We start from the raw sequence: 19,859 nt of genomic DNA on the forward strand, positions 1-19,859 counted from the left end.
GGCATCGCTGATAGGGGCTGCACCGATAATCACTGCAGACCCCCTTATCGGCTCTCCTCTACTTGCGCCCTGTCAACATAATAGAGGAATGGCGATAACCAGCACTTGCTAGTTACGCGGTGATTCAGCTGCATATCAAAGCATATTCATGTGTCAAGTTCGGACCCAAGTCCAATTGAGAATCTGTGGCAAGACTTGAAAATTGCTGTTCACCTGACATTTTAACCACTTCCAGTCCATGCTGTTGCCGAACGAAGGCTGCATTGCGGACCTACTCTGCCCGGAGGCCGTCATTTGACATCTTGAGCGGCCTGCGTGCCCCCTGTAGGGGTGTGTGTGGGCACACTCTGATCAGTGTGTCAGTCAATGACAGCTGATCATGTGATGTAAACAGAACCGGTAATCGGCTATTTTTTTCTCCTCGCGCTAATAGCGACTATCGGAGGGACCATCGGTCCTGATCAAGGAGAGCAGCCACTGCCTTGATCTGTGCCACTCGCCAGTGCCATCAATGCCACCAATCAGTGCCTTATCACCAGTGTTGCCCATCAGTGCAGCTTCATCAGCACATATCAATGAAGGTGAAAAATTACCTGTTTGAAAAATGTTATAAATACTGAACGTTTTTTGCCCCTGAAATTTTCCCTCTTTTTTTTGCTAAACAAATAAATGATTAAAAACCCCAGTAGTGATTAAATACCACCAAAAGAAACCCATTTGTGTGAAAAAAAACTATAAAAAATTTCATATGGGTACAGTGTTGGCATGATCGCGCAATTGTCATTCAAAGTGCGACAGCGCTGAAAACTGGTTTTGGGCAGGAGGGGGATTTAAGTGCCCATTAAGCAAGTGGTTAACAAGGGGGTGTAGACTTTTTATATAGTGTGTGTGTGTAATATATGTGTGTGTGTGTGTGTGTGTGTGTGTGTGTATGTATATATGTGTATATATATATATATATATATATATATATATATATATATATATATATATATATATATATATATATATTTCATTCACAGCTCTTCACTTTTTCCCACATTTTGTTATATTACAGCCTTATTCCAAAATGGATCAAAATTCTACAAACAATACCCCATAATGATGATGTGAAAGAAGTTTGTTTTAAAATTTATTAAAAATAAAAAAGGAAAAAATCCCATGTACCTAAGTATTCACAGCTTTTGCCATGACACTCGAAATTGAGCTTGGGTGCATTTTGTTTCCACTGATCATCCTTGAGATGTTTCTACAACTTAATCGGAGTCCACCTGTGGTAAATTCAGTTGATTTGGCAATGATTTGGAAAGGCGCACACCTGTCTATATAAGGTCCAACAGGTAATGGGGCATGTCAGAGAACAAACCAAGCCATGGTCGCTCTGACAGAGCTCCAGCATTTCTCTGTGGAGAGAGGAGAAACTTCCAGAAGAACAACCATCTCTGCAGCACTCCACCAATCAGGTAGAGTGGCCAGACGGAAGCTTCCTCCTAGGCCATACAACAGCCCGCCTGGAGTTTTGCCAAAAGGCACCTAAAGGAGTCTTAGACCATGAGAAACAATTTCCTCTGGCTTTCATGGTGCTGGCTGTTTACTAACGTTCTCTAACATACCCTAACATACCTCTGAGGGCTTCACAGAACAGCTATACTGAGATTAAATTACACACAGGTGGGCTCTATTTACTAATTAGGTGACTTATGAAGGCAATTGGTTCTGCTAGGTTTTAGTTGGGGACATCAGAGTAAAAGGGGACTGAATACACGCCAAAGTTTCAGATATTTGGTAAAAAAAAAAAATTTGAAAACCATTTTATCATTTTCCTTCCACTTCACAATTATGTGCCAGTTTGTGTTGGTCCATCACATAAAATCCTAATAAAAAAAAGTGTGTGTGTATATAATATGTATGTATGTATGTATGTGTGTGTATATATATATATGTGTGTGTGTGTGTATATATATATATATATATATATATATATATATATATATATATATATATATATATATATATATATATATATATAAAAAATTAGGGCTGTGATTTTAGTAGATTTTCTTTTCAGATACTGCGACTTATGAAACCAGCAATGTGTATCATCTTGTTGAATGGTCTCCTGTGGCCCTGATTAAATCTCTTGTTTTTTGTTTCAAGGTTTTGACGACATGGGTGGACTCCTCAAGCCAACAGTAGCTTCCCAAAACACAAGTGCTCCCTGCTCCAAAAACCCACCGGGCAAGCTGGTGTCTGACGACTTGGACTCCTCATTGGCCAACTTAGTGGGCAGTAAGTTTGGTCCTCAGGTTTATTCAGCTGTAGAGTCCCCACATTGAAAGCTCTGCTCATTCCCTTGTTTTTGTTCTCCTAGATTCTGGGCATCGGGAAACGGCACAACAAAAAAGTAAGTGTGAAAACTGTCAACAGCGTTCAGATACAGAAAGGGATTTGTCAGGTCATGAATATTTGTAATGGTAGCATAGAATTATTATTATTATTTTTTTTTTTTTTAGCTACAGTAGGTATAGAAAACGATCACCCCCACCCATCCTTAAAATCACATTATGTTGTTTTGCAGCCTAAAATGGAAGACAGACTGTTTTTGTTTTATCCAGTTTTATTTACTAGTACAATACTAGTACAAACTTAAAAGATCCAAGTAAAAGATATAGCACCACCATGTCAGAAAAAAAAAAAATCACTGAGTTGGAAAAAGTATCCACCTTCCTTATGTCAGTATGTTGCTGAACCACCTTTTGTTTAATTACAGCCTTTAGTCTTTTGGCATATGTCTCTACTGACTTTGCACATCTAGACTTTGTAATATTTGCCCACTCTCTTCTATGCAGAACTGCCCAAGTTCAGTTACATTTGATGGTGACCGTCTGTGGACTGCAGTCTTCAAGTCATTCCAGAGATTTTCAATTTCCCTGGAGTACTGCCATAAATTTCAACTTTCATAAAAATGGCCTATGCAGACAAGGGGCACCAGTAGGTAAAATCCAGCGGCTGAGCTCAGCGGTGGTGTAATAGAAGGGGAAGGAAGAGCATGCTGTGCATGCGTAGCTTTCAGTAAAGAAGCGTAGTTGCCAGGATGTGGATTGGTAGAAAGAATAGGTGTTTTTTTTTGGCCAGGCTTCGTGGGGGCTGGGACAGCTCTACAGGCATGGCCCTTGCATTGAACAATATTTTGGAATAACGGCACAATGAAAGTACACCTACTGGGGCCTCTTGTCTGCATGGACCATTTTTGCAAATGGTGATCTTTTAGCCTTTAATATAAGAGTGAAAGAACTGAGAAAATTAAAGCTGGATCTTTTACGTTTAATGAAACTTTTACATGTTTTCCCAGTTTGTCTAGACTTTTTTATGATCTTTATATCTTTTCCCAGACAAATGCAATAACACAGAAAGGCATATTCTTCTGGAATTATTACAGGGTTTGTGGCGATTTTTTTTTTTTTTTGTAGTGATGTTCATTGGATTCAGCCCGGAGAAAGGAAACTAACAGGAGGAACTAATTGGCAGCCAAACTGGCCCCCACCACCACCTGGAACCCAGCCACCTTGGTAATGATCCATTTGTGTAATGACTGTGTACGGGGTGTGTGTGGATATTGCATGTTTTGTTTTAGTTACCGCAAATGTTGCAGGATTAAAGGGTAGCTCCAGCCAAGCGGTTATGGTTCAGCTAAAGCTCAGAAGAACTCTGAGCTTGTCTATTCGGTATAACCACTTTAAAGCGGTGTTCCACCCAAAAAGAAAAATGCAAGCCAGCAGCTACACACATACTGCAGTTGCTGGCTTTTAACAATATGACACTTACCTGTCCTTGAGTCCAGCACTGTCGGCACCTCAGCTGATGTTTCCATCAGTTGTCGGGTGCTGCCCCCGCCATTGCGGGTAAGGGTACCCGGCAGTGTAGCCTTACAGCTTCATGCCGGGAACCCTACCTTGCATTGCGTGAGGCCCCACTCCTCTCTCCTACTTGGCCCGGTGACAGGGAGAGCAGGAGGGATCCCCGCGGTGATGTTATGGGCCGCGGCTCGGACTCCTGGAAGTGGGAACAGTATATCTGTCAATTGTGGGAACAGAGGGGCGCCAGACTGAGTGCAGTATAAATCATATATTTAATAAAAACAAGTAGTAACTCACAGGTTAAATTAGATGAGTTCAGTATGCAGTGAAAATCGCCAGTCCTGGAGTCTCATAAATGTCTTCCCTTTGCAGCCTGGGGCACTGGTGTGATCTTACAGGGATCCAGAAAATGCTGGGAACCAGGAGGCAGGAAACAAGAAGCAGCTGGTCGTGACTTCACAGGAACAGGAAGTGTGATTATTCACAGTGGCAAGGAATGGTAATGCATTTCGAAGCTACAGCTTCTTCATCAGACCATGATTAGCTGGCAAACCTGGCAGTCTTATATTACAGAGGAAATAGAAACAGAGAGATCTGATGGGCTGGCCAGCCCGTCAATCAAATACACAGATTCAAAGAGGTAGATGGCTGGAGACCGAAGAGAATGTAAATATGAGTAAGAAGCTTGCTGATTAATAGTGGAAGATAAGTTTATAACGTTTGCAGTTATAAACTTATCTTCCACTATTAATCAGCAAGCTTCTTACTCATATTTACATTCTCTTCGGTCTCCAGTTCCTGTGAAGTCACGACCAGCTGCTTCTTGTTTCCTGCCTCCTGGTTCCCAGCATTTTCTGGATCCCTGTAAGATCACACCAGTGCCCCAGGCTGCAAAGGGAAGACATTTATGAGACTCCAGGACTGGCGATTTTCACTGCATACTGAACTCATCTAATTTAACCTGTGAGTTACTACTTGTTTTTATTAAATATATGATTTATACTGCACTCAGTCTGGCGCCCCTCTGTTCCCATTTCTACACAGAGCTCATCGCTTCACTCTAAGGGAGCTGCCTCCAGGTGCTAATCATACAAGATCTCGGATCATTTATGGACATTATGTTTTAAACAAATGTTTTAATATCATGTGTGCTTATTCACACACATTTTATGTATACCTATATTCCAGTTGTTATATAATTTTATGTTATCACCATATCTAGCGCCGCTGTTCACCCTTGTTTTTATCTGTCAATTGTGGCACTGGAGGGGAAGAGGTGAAAAATGAGCGGAAGTTCTACTTTTGGGTGGAAAGCCGCTTTAATGTCAAAAGTTCCCAATCTTTCCATGCCGTGTGCATAATATTTTAGTCCGGACACATAGTCCACCAGTGCTGTGTCTTTTAAACATTCATCCAACAAAGTGAAATCCAATGCTCCTGTACTCGCCAGAGGTTGTGAACCCTCTGACGTACAGCAAAAAGGGTCTGCCTTGCTTTTGGATATACCCCTCCCAGGTATTCACATATGATCTGTGCTCCTTTGCTCTTATCCTCCATGCTCTTTATCCAGATCCAGCAATGGCAGGTATTTCACCACTCAAAATTTTTAAGGAGCACAAAACTGGAAATACCATAGTGCAATAACGCTTGGTTTATTCAAGTCCAACAAAAGATTAAATCGCACTCCCTTGTATAACAACAGATTAGCATTGAAAACCCTGAAGAGCCGCCAAGACATGTGCTCTATGGGCCAGAAAGCCCTCCTTAACGCATTTCACCCCCCATCCGAAGGGCATTTTCAGGAACGGATTGTTCCACTGTTCACAGGACCAGTTTGGTGCGGAGGAACTAGAGTGGCCTACACAGAGCCCTGTCCACAATCCTAATAGCTGATTTGTTAGATATATTCCTGATACTAAATATTATCTAAATGAAATCCGATCACTTTTTGTGTGCTAGTAAAATGTTGGTGTGTGTGTACTGTTTTTGTGTAAGTTTTTGTGTTCTAATCTTGTGTTATTGCATTGTATAACTGTTCGTCCTGATGAACAATGAAACAGAATGGCATGCATTTTCAACCATACGTAAGTTGAACCAAACAAACCAAAAACTGCCTTCCTTGCTGTGAATTGGTATGCTTTGTATTAACCTTCGCTGTAGCGCAGGCACCTCACACTAATCAGATTTTGATTGTGTGCTCAGATTTGATTCCCCCCACTGCACCTTCCTGGCTCTCCTTACATCCTTTCTTCACTAATGGCATGGAGTGTTGGCACCTGGTTACTATCGCTTACACAGCTACATTCTCCCTCCTCTGCTAGGGTGTTGAATAATTTACTGAATGAAGTGATCTAGGAAAGACTTAAGTATCTGTGGTGCCCTTTGTTATATGCAACACTGGTACCCAATCCTTTAGCTAAAGTCTTGTGTGTCAGGTTCTGAACGTCCATGCTGTAAGGTGGACCCTGACACAAATGGAGACTTGCTCTTACTTTATTACGTGATGGTAGACACACTAAAGCAGCCATTCTCAACCTGGGTTCCTCCAGAAGTTGCTAGGGGGACTTTGGGCTGTGCCTATCCATGCCGCTTGTACTTTGAACCCATTTGGTTCCTGCCGAAGTCACTTTGAAGAGCAAGCTGCGTGACCCCTTTGTTTATAAGTGGGGCATTCTTGCCACTGACTACTCATACAAGGTGTGATTTTGTTTTATTTTTTTCTTCACTGAATCCCAGTAAAAAATTTTATTTTATTTTTTTTTTTTTTCAGCAGTGGTTTCATTAGGCCTGAAAATTATTTTAAAGAAGTAAAGTTGTGAAAGGCTGCTCTAAAGTGTCAGCATGTATTTTTTTTATTGTTTGTGAATGTGTTTTTCTATCTCGGACACCCCATACCCAATCGTGCAACATCACGTGATTGGTACCACCCCCTGTCTCTTGAACTGCGTCACAAATCTTAGGAGAGATCAAAGCAGATGTTGACCCCTTTTTAAGGTCAGATTTGCTCCGCAACTTTCACAAATCAGAGGGGGGGGGGGGGGGGGGTCCTTACTGAAAAGTTTAGTTGAAAGTCAGTCAGGCTTTGGTCTTTATCAGCTTGGTCATTTGAGTTTAGCAGGGAATGATGAAGATGGTCTTTGTGATTGGGCTAATTGTTTAAACTTAAGCGGTCTAGATTCAGATGATCCTACGACTCAAGGAGTCGGTTTTACAAATATGACAGGATTCTTTGCCGTCTTTGGTGTCCTTTTTTGGCAACTCAATAACAGTTACCACTTTAAACCACTTTAAACATAACGAACCACATTGGTGGCTTCAGAAGGAGGTTGTTAGGCCAAGTTTGGAGACCCACGAAGGATTAACCCAAGGTTCAGGCTGAACTGAGTTTGACCTAAGCCCACAGGAAGCTGTCTCATGACGCGCAGCCATGGAATTCACCTCCTCACGGTTGCATGTAACGAAGGATGTCGATTACCTTGACCTAATATTGCCATATTAAAAAAAGTCTACTGTAGAGGATAGAGATGTATAGATATATATAGATAGAGATATATAGATAAAGATAGATATATATTTGGTACAGACTTGTTTGGTTTCTTATCCTGTAAGGAATATTTCCAGATTATTGGAAAGTTTTCCCAGCAGCTGGTCCTATCCTTCAAACTGCTTTCACTCCTAGTAGCGATGGGTTCAGGATCGTAGTCCCAACCTACCTGTGCACTGATAATCACTGGCAGTGAGACATTTCTCGATCTGCGCAGCGGGGAAAGGTCTCCCTGCCTCTCATTAGCGGTATGCAGTGTCTGCTTCCTGGCGGGATCAGGCAGGTGGGTTGAGACTAGGATCTTGGAACACGCCTGAGACCATTTCTAGCGCCTAGTAATCACCTATGTAAAGCGTGTTTTTTAAGTGTTTTGCAAGCACATGTGCATTCAAGCTTCTAGATGAGATGAGAGCAGAGGGGGTCAGTTGTTCAGGCATAAAAAAAAGTGCGAGAACGCTTGAAGTGTGTTGGTCCAAAAACGCATGCTGCAAAATAAAATGTGTACTTTTTTTGAGCATAGATATGTGAACAGCCCAACCCCCCCCCCCCACCTCCTCACTGTTATGTGAAGCATTGTTAATGATCACAATACAATTATCATTCTGCTTTTGCTATCTGCCATGGACCACGTTGGGTCCTAGTGATAATATAGTTAGGTGGAGATCGGGCAGACATTGTTTCAGGTTATGTCTCCTAGAAATCCCGTGAACTCCTAGCCTCCTGTAATGAGCCAACAAAACTGTTTAAAGTATTGCTAAACCCAGGACCCTGCATTTACTATATCTGGTCTCACACAGAACATGGAAATGCAATTATTTTAGTAAATCTAAACTGCTAAATATCTTTTCTCATCAGCAGTATATAGCATTCTTGGGACTTATATCAGAGTCTGGTTAAAGCTTGTTGGAGGTGTTTTCATTCTCCCCTGACTGTCCTATGAGGCTGCAGACCTCTGTCTAGACCAGTGGTTCTCACCTTGGGGGTTGAATGATGATTTGCCAGGGGTCACCAAATCCTCCGCTGTTCCTGAAGCCCACACCGCTCTCTCAGCCTTTTTTGCGCCCGACCAGCTGGGCTGTTCCTGGAGCCCGTGGCCGCCCATTCAGTTCACGTCATGGCTCCCCCCAGCACTGCCACTCATCCCACCCCTCACCAAGGAGTAAGAGAAGGAATAAAAATAGAGACTACATGGAAGGGGATGAACAAAGAAAAAGGTAGAGAGAATAAGAGAAACAAGAAAGACGCCCAGAGAGGGATGGGGGAAAAAAACAAGAAATTGGGATACAGAGGGATAAAAGGGAGGGGAAAAAGAACAAAGAGTGGTGCATCCTCAATGTACCATGGGGGGATTTAATACTGTAAGATTGGAAGGGACTTGGGGAGCGCTAAATATCTGTGGGTTAGGATCGCAAATGACTTGTCTTGCCTTGGGTGCTGACAACCCACGCTACAAAAATTATTTTTACTGTTAGGGGTCCGCACAACTCGGGACATTTTATCAAGGGGTTACGGTTACTTGAAGGTTGAGCACCACTGCTGTAGAATGAGGTGCTTCTTCCTTCAAATAAGGCCATAATATACATTCTTTAATATTTGGGGTATGCTTCCCTGCTGGATTCCTAAAGGAGTGTGTGTTTTTTTTTTTTTTTTTGTTGTTGTTGTTTAACGTAATCATCCCATGTTCAGCCAGAAGATAGGGGGTGGAAAAAAAATTTCACCTTTTTTTTTGGACTGGTTCTCAAGCCATTGCTGACGCTCGTTGAACCTAGTTTCCTACATAGTGGATAAAAAGGTTTTCTTAGTTCTGAAATCTCATGCATGTTGATGGACCATTGGCTTGCTTCCCCTTGTCAAGAGCTTGAGTAGCTACTAGTCGCATTGCTTTTCATGCAGATGTGATCTCCAAGCAATCAATGCCCTGGCTGGGCACACATTGTGCCCTTAAAGCCATTAAGGTCATATCCTGTTTTGTTATAGCTTACTCTTTTTAGTAAGAGACACACTTTAAAAAATAACGCATGAAGTGAACTGCTCCTAAATGACCCCCTGCCACTTGGTGGCAGGTGTTTTTTATTTTTATTTTTTATTTTTTTTGTGTAACGCACACTGATGCCCCGCTATATTTCTTCTAGGCATTTGGGAGCTGGCTGGGACTAGTGGACTTCCACACATGCACAGAGTGTTGCCAGATTATGGTGGATGGGCCCTGGATGTTCTGCTGCATTGGTGTGCATGTGCAGATATCCACTGCAAACTTGTGGTTTAGTAACACACAGCCTCCTGCTGGTATTCCTGTGATGGCAGCTGGGCCCAACCTAGACCAGACACCTGGAAATGCAGCTTTGTGGCACAAAAAGAAGCAAAATTGTGAAAAATAGAATCTTTTATTTTTTTATTTATGGAAGAGGGAAGTGGGAAGGTTAAAGTAAGTTGCGTTTGTATAGATGAATTAAGTTCCACGTTGATTGTAAACAGTTAAGCCAGCCATACACTGTTTGAATCATGTATGGGGAGGCTAATTGTAGCCAAGTTGGTAGCCTCTAGCAATAATCACTGTTCTGGCTACATGTTTTTGGTATAAAAAGAAAAAAAATAAGCGTATATTGATTGGTTTACATGGACGTTATAGTGTCCACAAACTATGGGATATATTTATGGAATTGTAAAAAAAAAAAAATGTTTTACTAGTAATCTTGGTGTCCAGTGACTCATAGCGGGTACTGCGATACTGTGGTATACAATCTGACACTTTTGACACTTTGTGGGAACCAGTGACACTAATACAGTGATCAGTGCTAAAAGTATGCACGGTCACTGTACTAATGACATTGACTGGGAAGAGGCTAACCTCTAGGGCGATCAAAGGGTTAACTGTGTGCCTAGCCAGTGTTTGTGTTAACTGTGTGCTGCTTTTACTGGGGGAAGTAATAGATTCTAGTCCCTGCTTTTTCTGGAAGACGGAAACGATGCCTTCCCTGTTCAGAACTGAGATATCTCCGTTTATTGCCAGTGGTTTGCAAATGCCTGAGGTACCCGCATATCGGCTTCTGCTGTAAATTATCGCAGCAGACCCGGCCTGGCAGCTGCGCGAGCGTGCCCGTTCCCTGCCTGTGGATGTACAGAATTTTTCCCTGTTGCGATATTGACAAGTGTTTCTATGCAAAGAATTCGCTCTACTCTTCTGAAGCCACAGCCTCAAAAGAAAGGAATAAAAAAAAAAACAGGTAGTCTGCCAACAATCACAGCATTCTTTAGTGCTCATGCACACGGACGTTTTAAAAAAACTGTCTGCAAAGCTAGCTCCGATGCCTGGAAAAATCTGCGTTAAAAACGCGATTTTTACCACGTTTTGCATTGGCGTTTTTGCGTGTTTTTTAGCGTTAAGTAGCGTTTTTAAAGAAACACATCTCTTGGCTATAGCACTCAGAAAACAAAGAAAATATGTTGCACGTTTGTGGGCGTTTTCCCGTGATTCGCGTTTTTACAGCTCTAGCTCCGCGCCAGGGAACGCACTGGTCCTGGGTTTTTTTTACAGCTTAAAAACGCCTATGCCATTTGCAGCTCAAAAACGCCTAGGTGGGCATGAAGCCATAGACTAACATGGACAGGCCTTTTTAAGCTGCAAAAAACGCTCAAAAAAGCGGCTGTAAAAACGTCCGTGTGCATGAGGCCTTAGCAGTGAAACTTAGAGGAAGTAAACCCTGATGGGTTTTACTTCCTCTTTATTTCCCTGCAAAGGTAAAGCATAATGGGTTACTATGCATCGCACAGTAGCCCATTATGTGTGACTTACCTGAAACCGAAGCCTGCGATGTCACCGCTGTCCCCACTTCCAGGAACCGTCCATCTTCCTTCCAGTTATTGCAGCTCCGGCGCTGTGATTGGCTGGAGCCGCGATAACGTCACTTCCGTGCATGCGCACAGGAGTCGCCAGTCACGGCACGATCTTTAAAAAACGGCATGCTCGCTATTTCGTAAAGGAGTCTAAAGTGCGCCGTAGACATTGGCGATTGCCTTTGCTGTAAATATCTCCTAAACCGTAGAGGTTTGGGAGATATTTCGAGCACCTACAGGTAAACCTTAATCTAGGCTTAACTGTAGGTAAAAGTGGTTGTAACGGGTTTACAACCACTTTAAGTATAAACATTGTAACAATTTGTCAAAGGAATAGACTTCTGTGTGTAAATGAGGAAAGTTTAAACACTAAACCATTTTCTGACATTTGTTGGTTTCAAGTTAAAAATCTTTTTTTTTTTTCTTTTTGCTAGAAAATTTCTTGGAACCCCCCCAAACATTTAGTTGACACCCTAGAGAATAAAATGGTGATTGTTGCAATATTTTGTTACACTGTATTTGCACAGCGGTCTTTCAAATGCAATTTTTTTGGAAAAAATTACTTTACTGTTTTTTTTTTTTTTTTTTTTTTTTTATTATTATTCATCAGTTAGCCCATTTTTTTGTATAATGTGAAAGATTTTACGTTGCGACAATCAACATCTTTTTCTTCTAAGCAAAAAAATTGTGATTCTAATTTTGTCCAGAATCGTGCAGCTCTAACTTGCAGCATTTAAGAAAAAATAAACATGGGGAAATTAACATATATTGCAGTGATGTACTTGACTACTTTTTTGTATTTTATTTTTTTTAATTGGATTTACTTGAATACTTATTTTATTTTTTTATTTTGCCTGGATATGCACTATAAGACAGACTGTCCCTTTTTTAACTTAAAAATTTGGAGAAAACCAGTCTTTGGATGTATTGAGCTTTTGTTTTGTAAGAGAGGCTCTTGCTTGTAGTAGCTCACAATTCTGTATGGCCCTTACAGTCGGTGACGTAACTTGTGTTCTGTACAAGCATAACATTGTTTTATAGAATGCGTGACCTTTCCCAGCAGCCAAGTCTTGGACTGCCATTTTTCACACAGCAAGTCTTTGTAAAATGTGTAAGGAGTAACAAAGACTCCTGTTTGCTTAATATATTGAGGTGCTACAACCTTTTTTTCTATTTCTTTTTCTTTTTTTGGGTTGCAGGTGATTGGTTCTGCTTTTATGTTTTGCTTTGCAAATATTCATTTATAAATGCTGGTGAGGAGAGGCTTTTTGAATCACGTGCAGAAATATTTAATGGTGTGTTACCTCTAGGAATCCAGGTAGCCTGTTGCTTTGGATCAATCGCACACACTTTGCCAATCTGCATGGCCATTCGTTTGACATGCCGAATGCTTTCATGTATGATGGTTATGTGTAAAAACGTATCTGTCCTTTTTCTTGTTACAACAGGCACCGCCAATCATGGCCTATCCAGCCACAACTCCTACAGGAATAGCTGCATTTGGAATGGTAGGATGAGATTCCCATTCAAACTTTTTGCTTTCATATTGCAGTGGTAGCCTTTCATTTTACAATATGTATTTTATTTATTACAGGTACAGTGCCTTGAAAAAGTATTTGTTGAAATTTTCCACATTGTTATGTTACAAGCAAAAATGTAAATGTGTTTTATGTGATGGATCAACAAAAAGTGGCACATAATTGTGAATTGGAAGGAAAATGATAAATGTTTTTTTTTTTTTTTTCTTCTTTACAAATATGTGAAAAGTGTGCTGTGCATTTATATAGTCGCCCCACCCCCCTCCCCCAGTCAAAACTCTGTAGTACCTCCTTTCTCTGAAATTACAGCTGGAATTATTTTTGGGGATGTCTCTACCAGCTTTGCACATCTAGAGTGACATTTTTGCCCATTCTTTGCAAAATAGCTCCAGCTCTGTCACGTTGGATGGAGAGCGTACGTGAACAGCAATTTTCAAGCAATTCTCAGTTGGATTTAGATCTGGACTTTGGTTGGGCCATTCGAACACATGAATATGCTTTGGAAGGTGAACCTCTGCTCCAGTCTTTTGCAGACAGGTTTTCTTCTAAGATTGCTCTGTATTTGGCACCATCCATCCTCCCATCAACTCTGACCAGCTTCCTTGTCCCTGCTGAAGAAAAGCATCCCCACAACATGATGCTGCCACCACGTTTCATGGTGGGGATGGTGTGTTCAGGGTAATGTTCTGTTTTCTGCCACACATAGCGTTTTGCTTTTATGCCAAAAAGTTTAATTTTGCTCTCATCTGACCAGAGCACCTTCTTCTACATGTTTGCTGTGTCCACCACATGGCTTCTTGCAAACAGGACTTCTTATGGTTTTCCTTCAACAATGGCTTTTTTTTTTGTCTCTCTTCCATAAAGGTCAGATTTGTGGTGTATACTACTAATAGTCATCCTGTGGACAGATTCTCCCACCTGAGCTGTGGATCTCTGCAGCTCCTCCAGAGTTACCATGGGCCTCTTGGCTGCTTCTTTGAATGCACTCCTTGCCCGCCCTGCCAGTTTAGGTGGACGGTCATGTCTTGGTAGGGTTGCAGTTGTGCCATACTCTTTCCATTTTCTGATGGATTGAACAGTGCTCTGTGAAATGTTCAAAGCTTGGGATATTTTTTATACCCTAACCCTGCTTTTAAACTTCACAACTGTTCCCCTGACCTGTCTGGTGTGTTCCTTGGCCTTCACTAAGGTTCTGTAAGGCTGGCCATACATTATAAATTTTTCTTCAATTTCCTTTAGATTTGCCTTCCACTATAGTGCAAGGGCCTACCTGATTGCATACAAATGGAAAGTGTTTAGGTTTAACCATTTTATATTTATATGTTTTTTATTAATCTAATGGCCCTTACACGCCATCTGAAAATCTGATGACCGATCGTCTGACTTTTTACGCTTAATAGTCGCAAGTACAAATTGAATAGGTTACTAAAGTCACAAATTCTCGTAAGGCTGAAAAAAAAAATCGCAAGTCATGTTGTGTGTTGTAATGTATTTATATTTTGTATTTTTCGGAAGACAGCTGTACTGACTAAACAAAAATCGTAAGATCTGGTATTGTACGAGAAACATTTTCATGCTTGTCCAATCTAATAATATCGGATGAATTGTCGGGATCGGCTCTCGAAAACGCTGTACTAATGGTCTGATTATAGTACGATCGCTTTGAAAGCAGTATATTTCATCCAATTTTCATATCGTGTTTACTGGCCATAAGGGGAAAATTGTATAGGGTTTGGCTTCACAGAACAGCTGTATTTATACTGAGATTAAATTACACCCAGATAGACTTTTTACTAATTAGGTGACTTCTGAAGTCAATTGTTCCCACTAGATTTTAGTTGGGGATATCAAAGTAAAGGGGGCGCGTACGCTTTTCAGATATTTTTAAAGTTTAAAAACCATTTATCATTTTCCTTCCACTTCACAATTATGTGCCATTTTGTGTTGGTCTATCACATAAAATGCCAATAAAATACATTTACATTTTTGGTTGTAACATGACAAAATTTGAAAAATGTCACGGGGAATGAATACTTTTTCAAGGCTCTGTATTTATACAGCTCTGACCATTTACACAGCGCTTTGCATATTGTACATTTACATCAAGGAGCTTACAATCTAAGGTCCCTAAGGCTGGATTCACCCCTATGCAGTTTTAGTGCTTTTTGCATTTTGCAGATTTGCACTACAGTCCATTTAACATGATTTCCTATGGAACACGTTCTGTAGTGCAAATCTGCAAAATGCGAAAAGCACTAAAACTGCATAGGTGTGAATCCAGCCTAATTCCCATACGAGACCGCTTAGACAGAAGCCAATTAACCTGCAAGATGTCTTTAGAGTGTGGGAGGAAAAAGGACTACAAAGGAAACCCATGCATGTGCGCTCCTCCACACTCCTCTGCCAATCTGTGCTTTGCTTGGACACAGCAATGATTTTGGCTGAAATCAGCTGATGAACTGTGGCCAATCACACACAGGAGTTCTGTTTACAAAAAGGCAAAACTTTGTGTACTGTGAACAGCAGTCTGGCTGTTTCTTCTCCCTGCAAAGCAGGGAGAAAAAAAAAAACTAAAACTTAGATAGTAAAGTGAACGCAGCACATATATACACACAATTACATTTGTTAGGCACGTTAACCCCTTGATTGCCCCTAGATGTTAGCTCCTTTCCAGCCAGTGTCCTTATTACAGTGTGCAGTGATATAACTGATCACTGTATTAGTGTCACTATTCATGTCAGTGTACCTCCCAGATAGCACTTTTTAGCACCAGATTTCCCGCCACCCTATCACAATCACACTTTAGGTAGCTAGTCACCACCAACATTAAAAGTTTAGCATCTATAGTAAATTCCAGTAAATATCCCATAATTTGTAGACGCTCTAACTTTCGCACAAAGCAATTAATATACGCTTGTTGGGAATTTTTTTTTTTCACTGACATGTAGCAGAATACATTTTGGTCTAAATTTAAGAAACTTTATTTTTAATTATTTTTATTGAATGTTTTATAACCATGTAAAAAATTGTGTGGTGATTAAATACCACCAAAACACAGCTTTATTTGTGTTAAAAAATAAATAAAAACAAAATAGCATTTTAAATTTGCGTTCAGTGTTGCATGACTGTGCAATTACCAGTTACGCAGTGCAGACTAGCTAAAAAATGCACTGGTCATGAAGGGGAGAAAACCTTCTTTAGGTTAAGGAAAGAGAGGAGGTTCACCTTGGGGTAGGACTTTAATCGATTAAATAGAAAAATAATCATCTATTTATTGAAGATACAAAGATAAGAACATGAATCATGGAGTGTACATAGCAACCATAACTGATATTGCAAGTAGTTGAAGTAGATGGTAAGTGAAATTGATCCTTTACCCGACGCATTTCAGAGTCTACACGAGATACTCCTTCCTCAGGGGTAGATAAGATATAGAAACTCTATGAAATGAGTACAAACAGTCAAATGCCTATACATGTCATTCACAAATATTGTAATGCAAAAATCTGTTGGAGACACAACTTACAATTGCAACAATCGGATGCTTATAGCGCACTCCATAATATTAAAACCAGCATCAAAAGCAACATTGTGGCCGCGGGATATTCTTTAGGTTAAGTGGTTAAAGGCAATCACTGAAAACAGGTGATTTCTGTAACGCTCATTGAGATTTCTGTACCTGCCATCAGGTAGTTTTGAGACGGCTCCAGCTGTCTCGGGTTTTAAGTTTGTCCTCTCCAGACTGCATGTTTCAGCACTTTACATACAGTGGATATAAAAAATCTACACTCCCCCTTTAAAATGTCAGTTTTCTGTGATGTAAAAAAAGAGACAAATATATAATTTCTGAACTTTTTGCACCTTTTTAATGTGACTAATACGACTCCATTGAACAACAAACTGAAATCTTTTATGGTTGCACAAGTGTGCACACCCTAAACCGCTTCCCGACCATCTCCTGTACATATACGGTGCCAGGATGTCTCTCCTGCAGTAATCGCCATATATATGGCAGCTCCTTTAAGAGCCATAGCAGGCAGGGGACTCGATGCATGGGGCCACCTGCGATCGCGGCCACGAGAGCCAGAATGATGTGTGTGTAATTTTTTTTAAATTGGGATATTATAGCAAAAAGTTAAAAATACTATTTTTTTTCATAAGTTTTGCTCTTTTGTTTATAGCAGAAAAAATAACCGCAGAGGCGCTCAAATACCACCAAAAGAAAGTTCTATTTGTGGGGGAGAAATAATAGTTTGGGTACGTTGTCGCACTACCACGTATTTGTCAGTTAAAGCATCGTGGTGCCTTATCGCAAAAAATGGCCTGGGGGTAAATTCTTTCGGGCTGAAGTGGTTAAAGAAATACTTTGTTGAAGCACCTTTTGATTTTATTACAGCGCTCAGTCTTTTTGGGTATGAGTCTATCAGCATGGCACATCTTGACTTGGCAATATTTGCCCACTCTTCTTTGCGAAGACACTCCAAATCTGTCAGATTGCGAGAGCATCTCCTGTGCACAGCCCTCTTCAGATCACCCCACAGATTTTCAATGAGATTCAGGTCTGGGTTCTAGCTTGGCCGCTCTAAAACTTTAATCTTCTGATGAAGCCATACTTTTGTTGGTTTGGATGTATGCTTTGGTTATTATGCTCAAAGACTAAGTTCATGTTCATGTTCAGCTTTGTAACAGAAGCCTGAAGGTTTTGTGACAATATTGACTGGTATTGGCAACTGTACATAATTCCCTCTACCCTGACTAAGGCCCCTGTTCCAGCTGAAGAAAAACAGCCCCAAACAATGATGCTGCCACCACCATGCTTCACGGTGGGTGTGGTCTTTTGCTGATGTACAGTGTTTTTGCACCAAACATATCTTTTGGTATGGCCAAAAATTTCAAGCTTTGGTTTAATCAGACCCGAACACATTTTCTCACATACTTTTGAGAGACTTCAGATGTTTTTGCAAAATTTAGCCAGGTTTGGATGTTTTTCTTCGTATGACAAGGCTTCCTTCCATCTTGCCACTCTACCCCATAGCCCAGACCTATGATGAATATGGGTGATTGTTGTCACATGTACCGCTCAGCCAGTACTTGCCAAATATTCCTGCAGCTCCTTTAATGTTGCTGTAGGCCTCTTGGCAGCCTCCCTGACCAGTTTTCTTCTCGTCTTTTCATAAATTTTAGAGGGATTGGGTAATGTCACTGTTGTGCCATATTTTCTCCACTTGATGACTGTCTTCACTGTGTTCCATGGTATATCTAATGCCTTGGAAATTCTCTTGTACGCTTCTCCTGACTGATACCTTTTAACAATAAGATCCTTGGTGCTTTGGAAGATCGCAAAAGCTATGGTCCAGAGTGGCTAAGAAAATGTCAGGAAAGACCTACTAGAACAACTAAACCTTATTTGGGGATAATCAGAGGCATCTTAAATTAAGGCAGGTGGGTATTGATGCCTAGCTTGAATGTGATTGCTTAACCAGTTCCCGACCGGCGCACGCCGATGTACGTCGGCAGAATGGCACGGGCAGGCATATTGGTGTACAGGTACGTCCTATCTTCAATGCCGCCCTGCCATCGCTCACGTGCCGCTGCCGGCGCGCTCACGTGCCGGTCGGGGACCCCCGTGAGTCCGGTCGCGGGTCCCGCAGACTCAATCACCGTGGGCATACCCGCGATCGTCTCACGGGGCGGCTGAATGGAGGAAATGCCGTGTAAACAGTTAGTAACACACCCCTAATAACACTTAACCCCTACACTGCCACCCACTGGTTAACCCCTTCACTGCCAGTGTCATTTACACAGGAATCACTGCATTTATATAGCAGTGATTACTGTATAAATGACAATGGTCCCAAAAATGTCCGATGTGTCCGCCGCAATGTCGCAGTCACAATAAAAATCGCTGATCCCCGCCATTACTAGTAAAAAAAAAAATAATAAAAAAATTATTAATAAAAATGCCATAAAACTATCCCTAGCTTGTAAACGCTATAACTTTTGCGCAAACCAATCAATAGCTTATTGCGATTTTTTTTTTTATTATTATTTTTTTTTTTTACCAAAAATATGTAGAATACGTATCAGCCTAAACTGAGGGAATGTTTTTTTTATATATTTTTGGGGGATATTTATTATGACAAAAAGTAAAAAAAAATGCGTTTTTCTTTTCAAAATTGTCGCTTTATTTTTGTTTATAGCGCAAAAAATAAAAACCGCCGGGGTGATCAAATACCACCAAAAGAAAGCTCTATTTGTGGGGAAAAGACGTCAATTTTGTTTGGGAGCCACGTTGCATGACCACGCAATTGTCAGTTAAAGCGACGCAGTGCCGAATCGCACAAAGTGGTCTGGTCTTTGACCAGCAAAATGGTCCGGTCTGTAAGTGGTTAATTTACCCAGTTATAAGAGGGTGTGCACACTTATGCAACCACTTTCTTTTATTTATTTATTTTTACTTCCCCCCCTCTTACAAAAATTTCAGTTTGTTTTTCAATTAGGTTGTACAGTTTATAGGTCACATTAAAGGTGGAAAAAGTTCAGAAATATTTCATTTTTATTTTTTTATTTTTTTTACATAACAGAAACCTGACATTTTAACAGGGGTGTGTAGACTTTTTATATCCACTGTAGATGTTTGATAGGATTCAGATATTGTTTTGTTCTTAGGCATTCTTTAGCTGCGTGTTTTGTCATCTTCCTGTTGTAAGGTTAATGACCTGCAATTGAAACAGTTTTCTGATACTGTGCAGTATTTATTTTAGGCACTTTTATAGCGCTTTACATATATATATATATATATATATATATATATATATATATATATATATATATATATATATATATATATATATATATATATATATATATATATATTGTACATTCATATCAGTCCCTGTTTTCAAGGACCTTGTGATCTAAGGACCCCAAGTTGCATTCATATACTAGGGCCAATTTGGACCAGAGCCAATTAACCTACCAGCATGTCTTTGGAGTGTGGGAAGAAACCCATGCAGGCACAGGGAGAACATGCAAACGCCAGGCAGATATTGTCATGTTCGGGATTCAAACAGATGGCCCTATTGC

At 40.7% G+C, this 19,859-nt stretch overlaps 1 protein-coding gene across 1 annotated transcript in view; it reads left to right on the top strand.

Annotated features, from left to right (window-relative positions):
* PICALM (phosphatidylinositol binding clathrin assembly protein) overlaps positions 1–19,859 on the top strand; it is a 160,762-nt gene that overhangs the window by 120,021 nt on the left and 20,882 nt on the right. Inside the window, 6 exon segments of the mRNA XM_077484929.1 lie at positions 2,158–2,293; positions 2,372–2,404; positions 3,471–3,529; positions 3,532–3,569; positions 5,918–5,941; positions 12,684–12,743. Coding sequence (XP_077341055.1) covers positions 2,158–2,293; positions 2,372–2,404; positions 3,471–3,529; positions 3,532–3,569; positions 5,918–5,941; positions 12,684–12,743 — 350 coding nt within the window.

The sequence above is a fragment of the Lithobates pipiens genome, unplaced genomic scaffold (assembly GCF_037356315.1).
Source record: "Lithobates pipiens isolate NorthernLeopardFrog02 unplaced genomic scaffold, aLitPip1_a1.2 Scaffold_169, whole genome shotgun sequence".
Taxonomy (NCBI): Eukaryota; Metazoa; Chordata; class Amphibia; order Anura; family Ranidae; genus Lithobates; species Lithobates pipiens.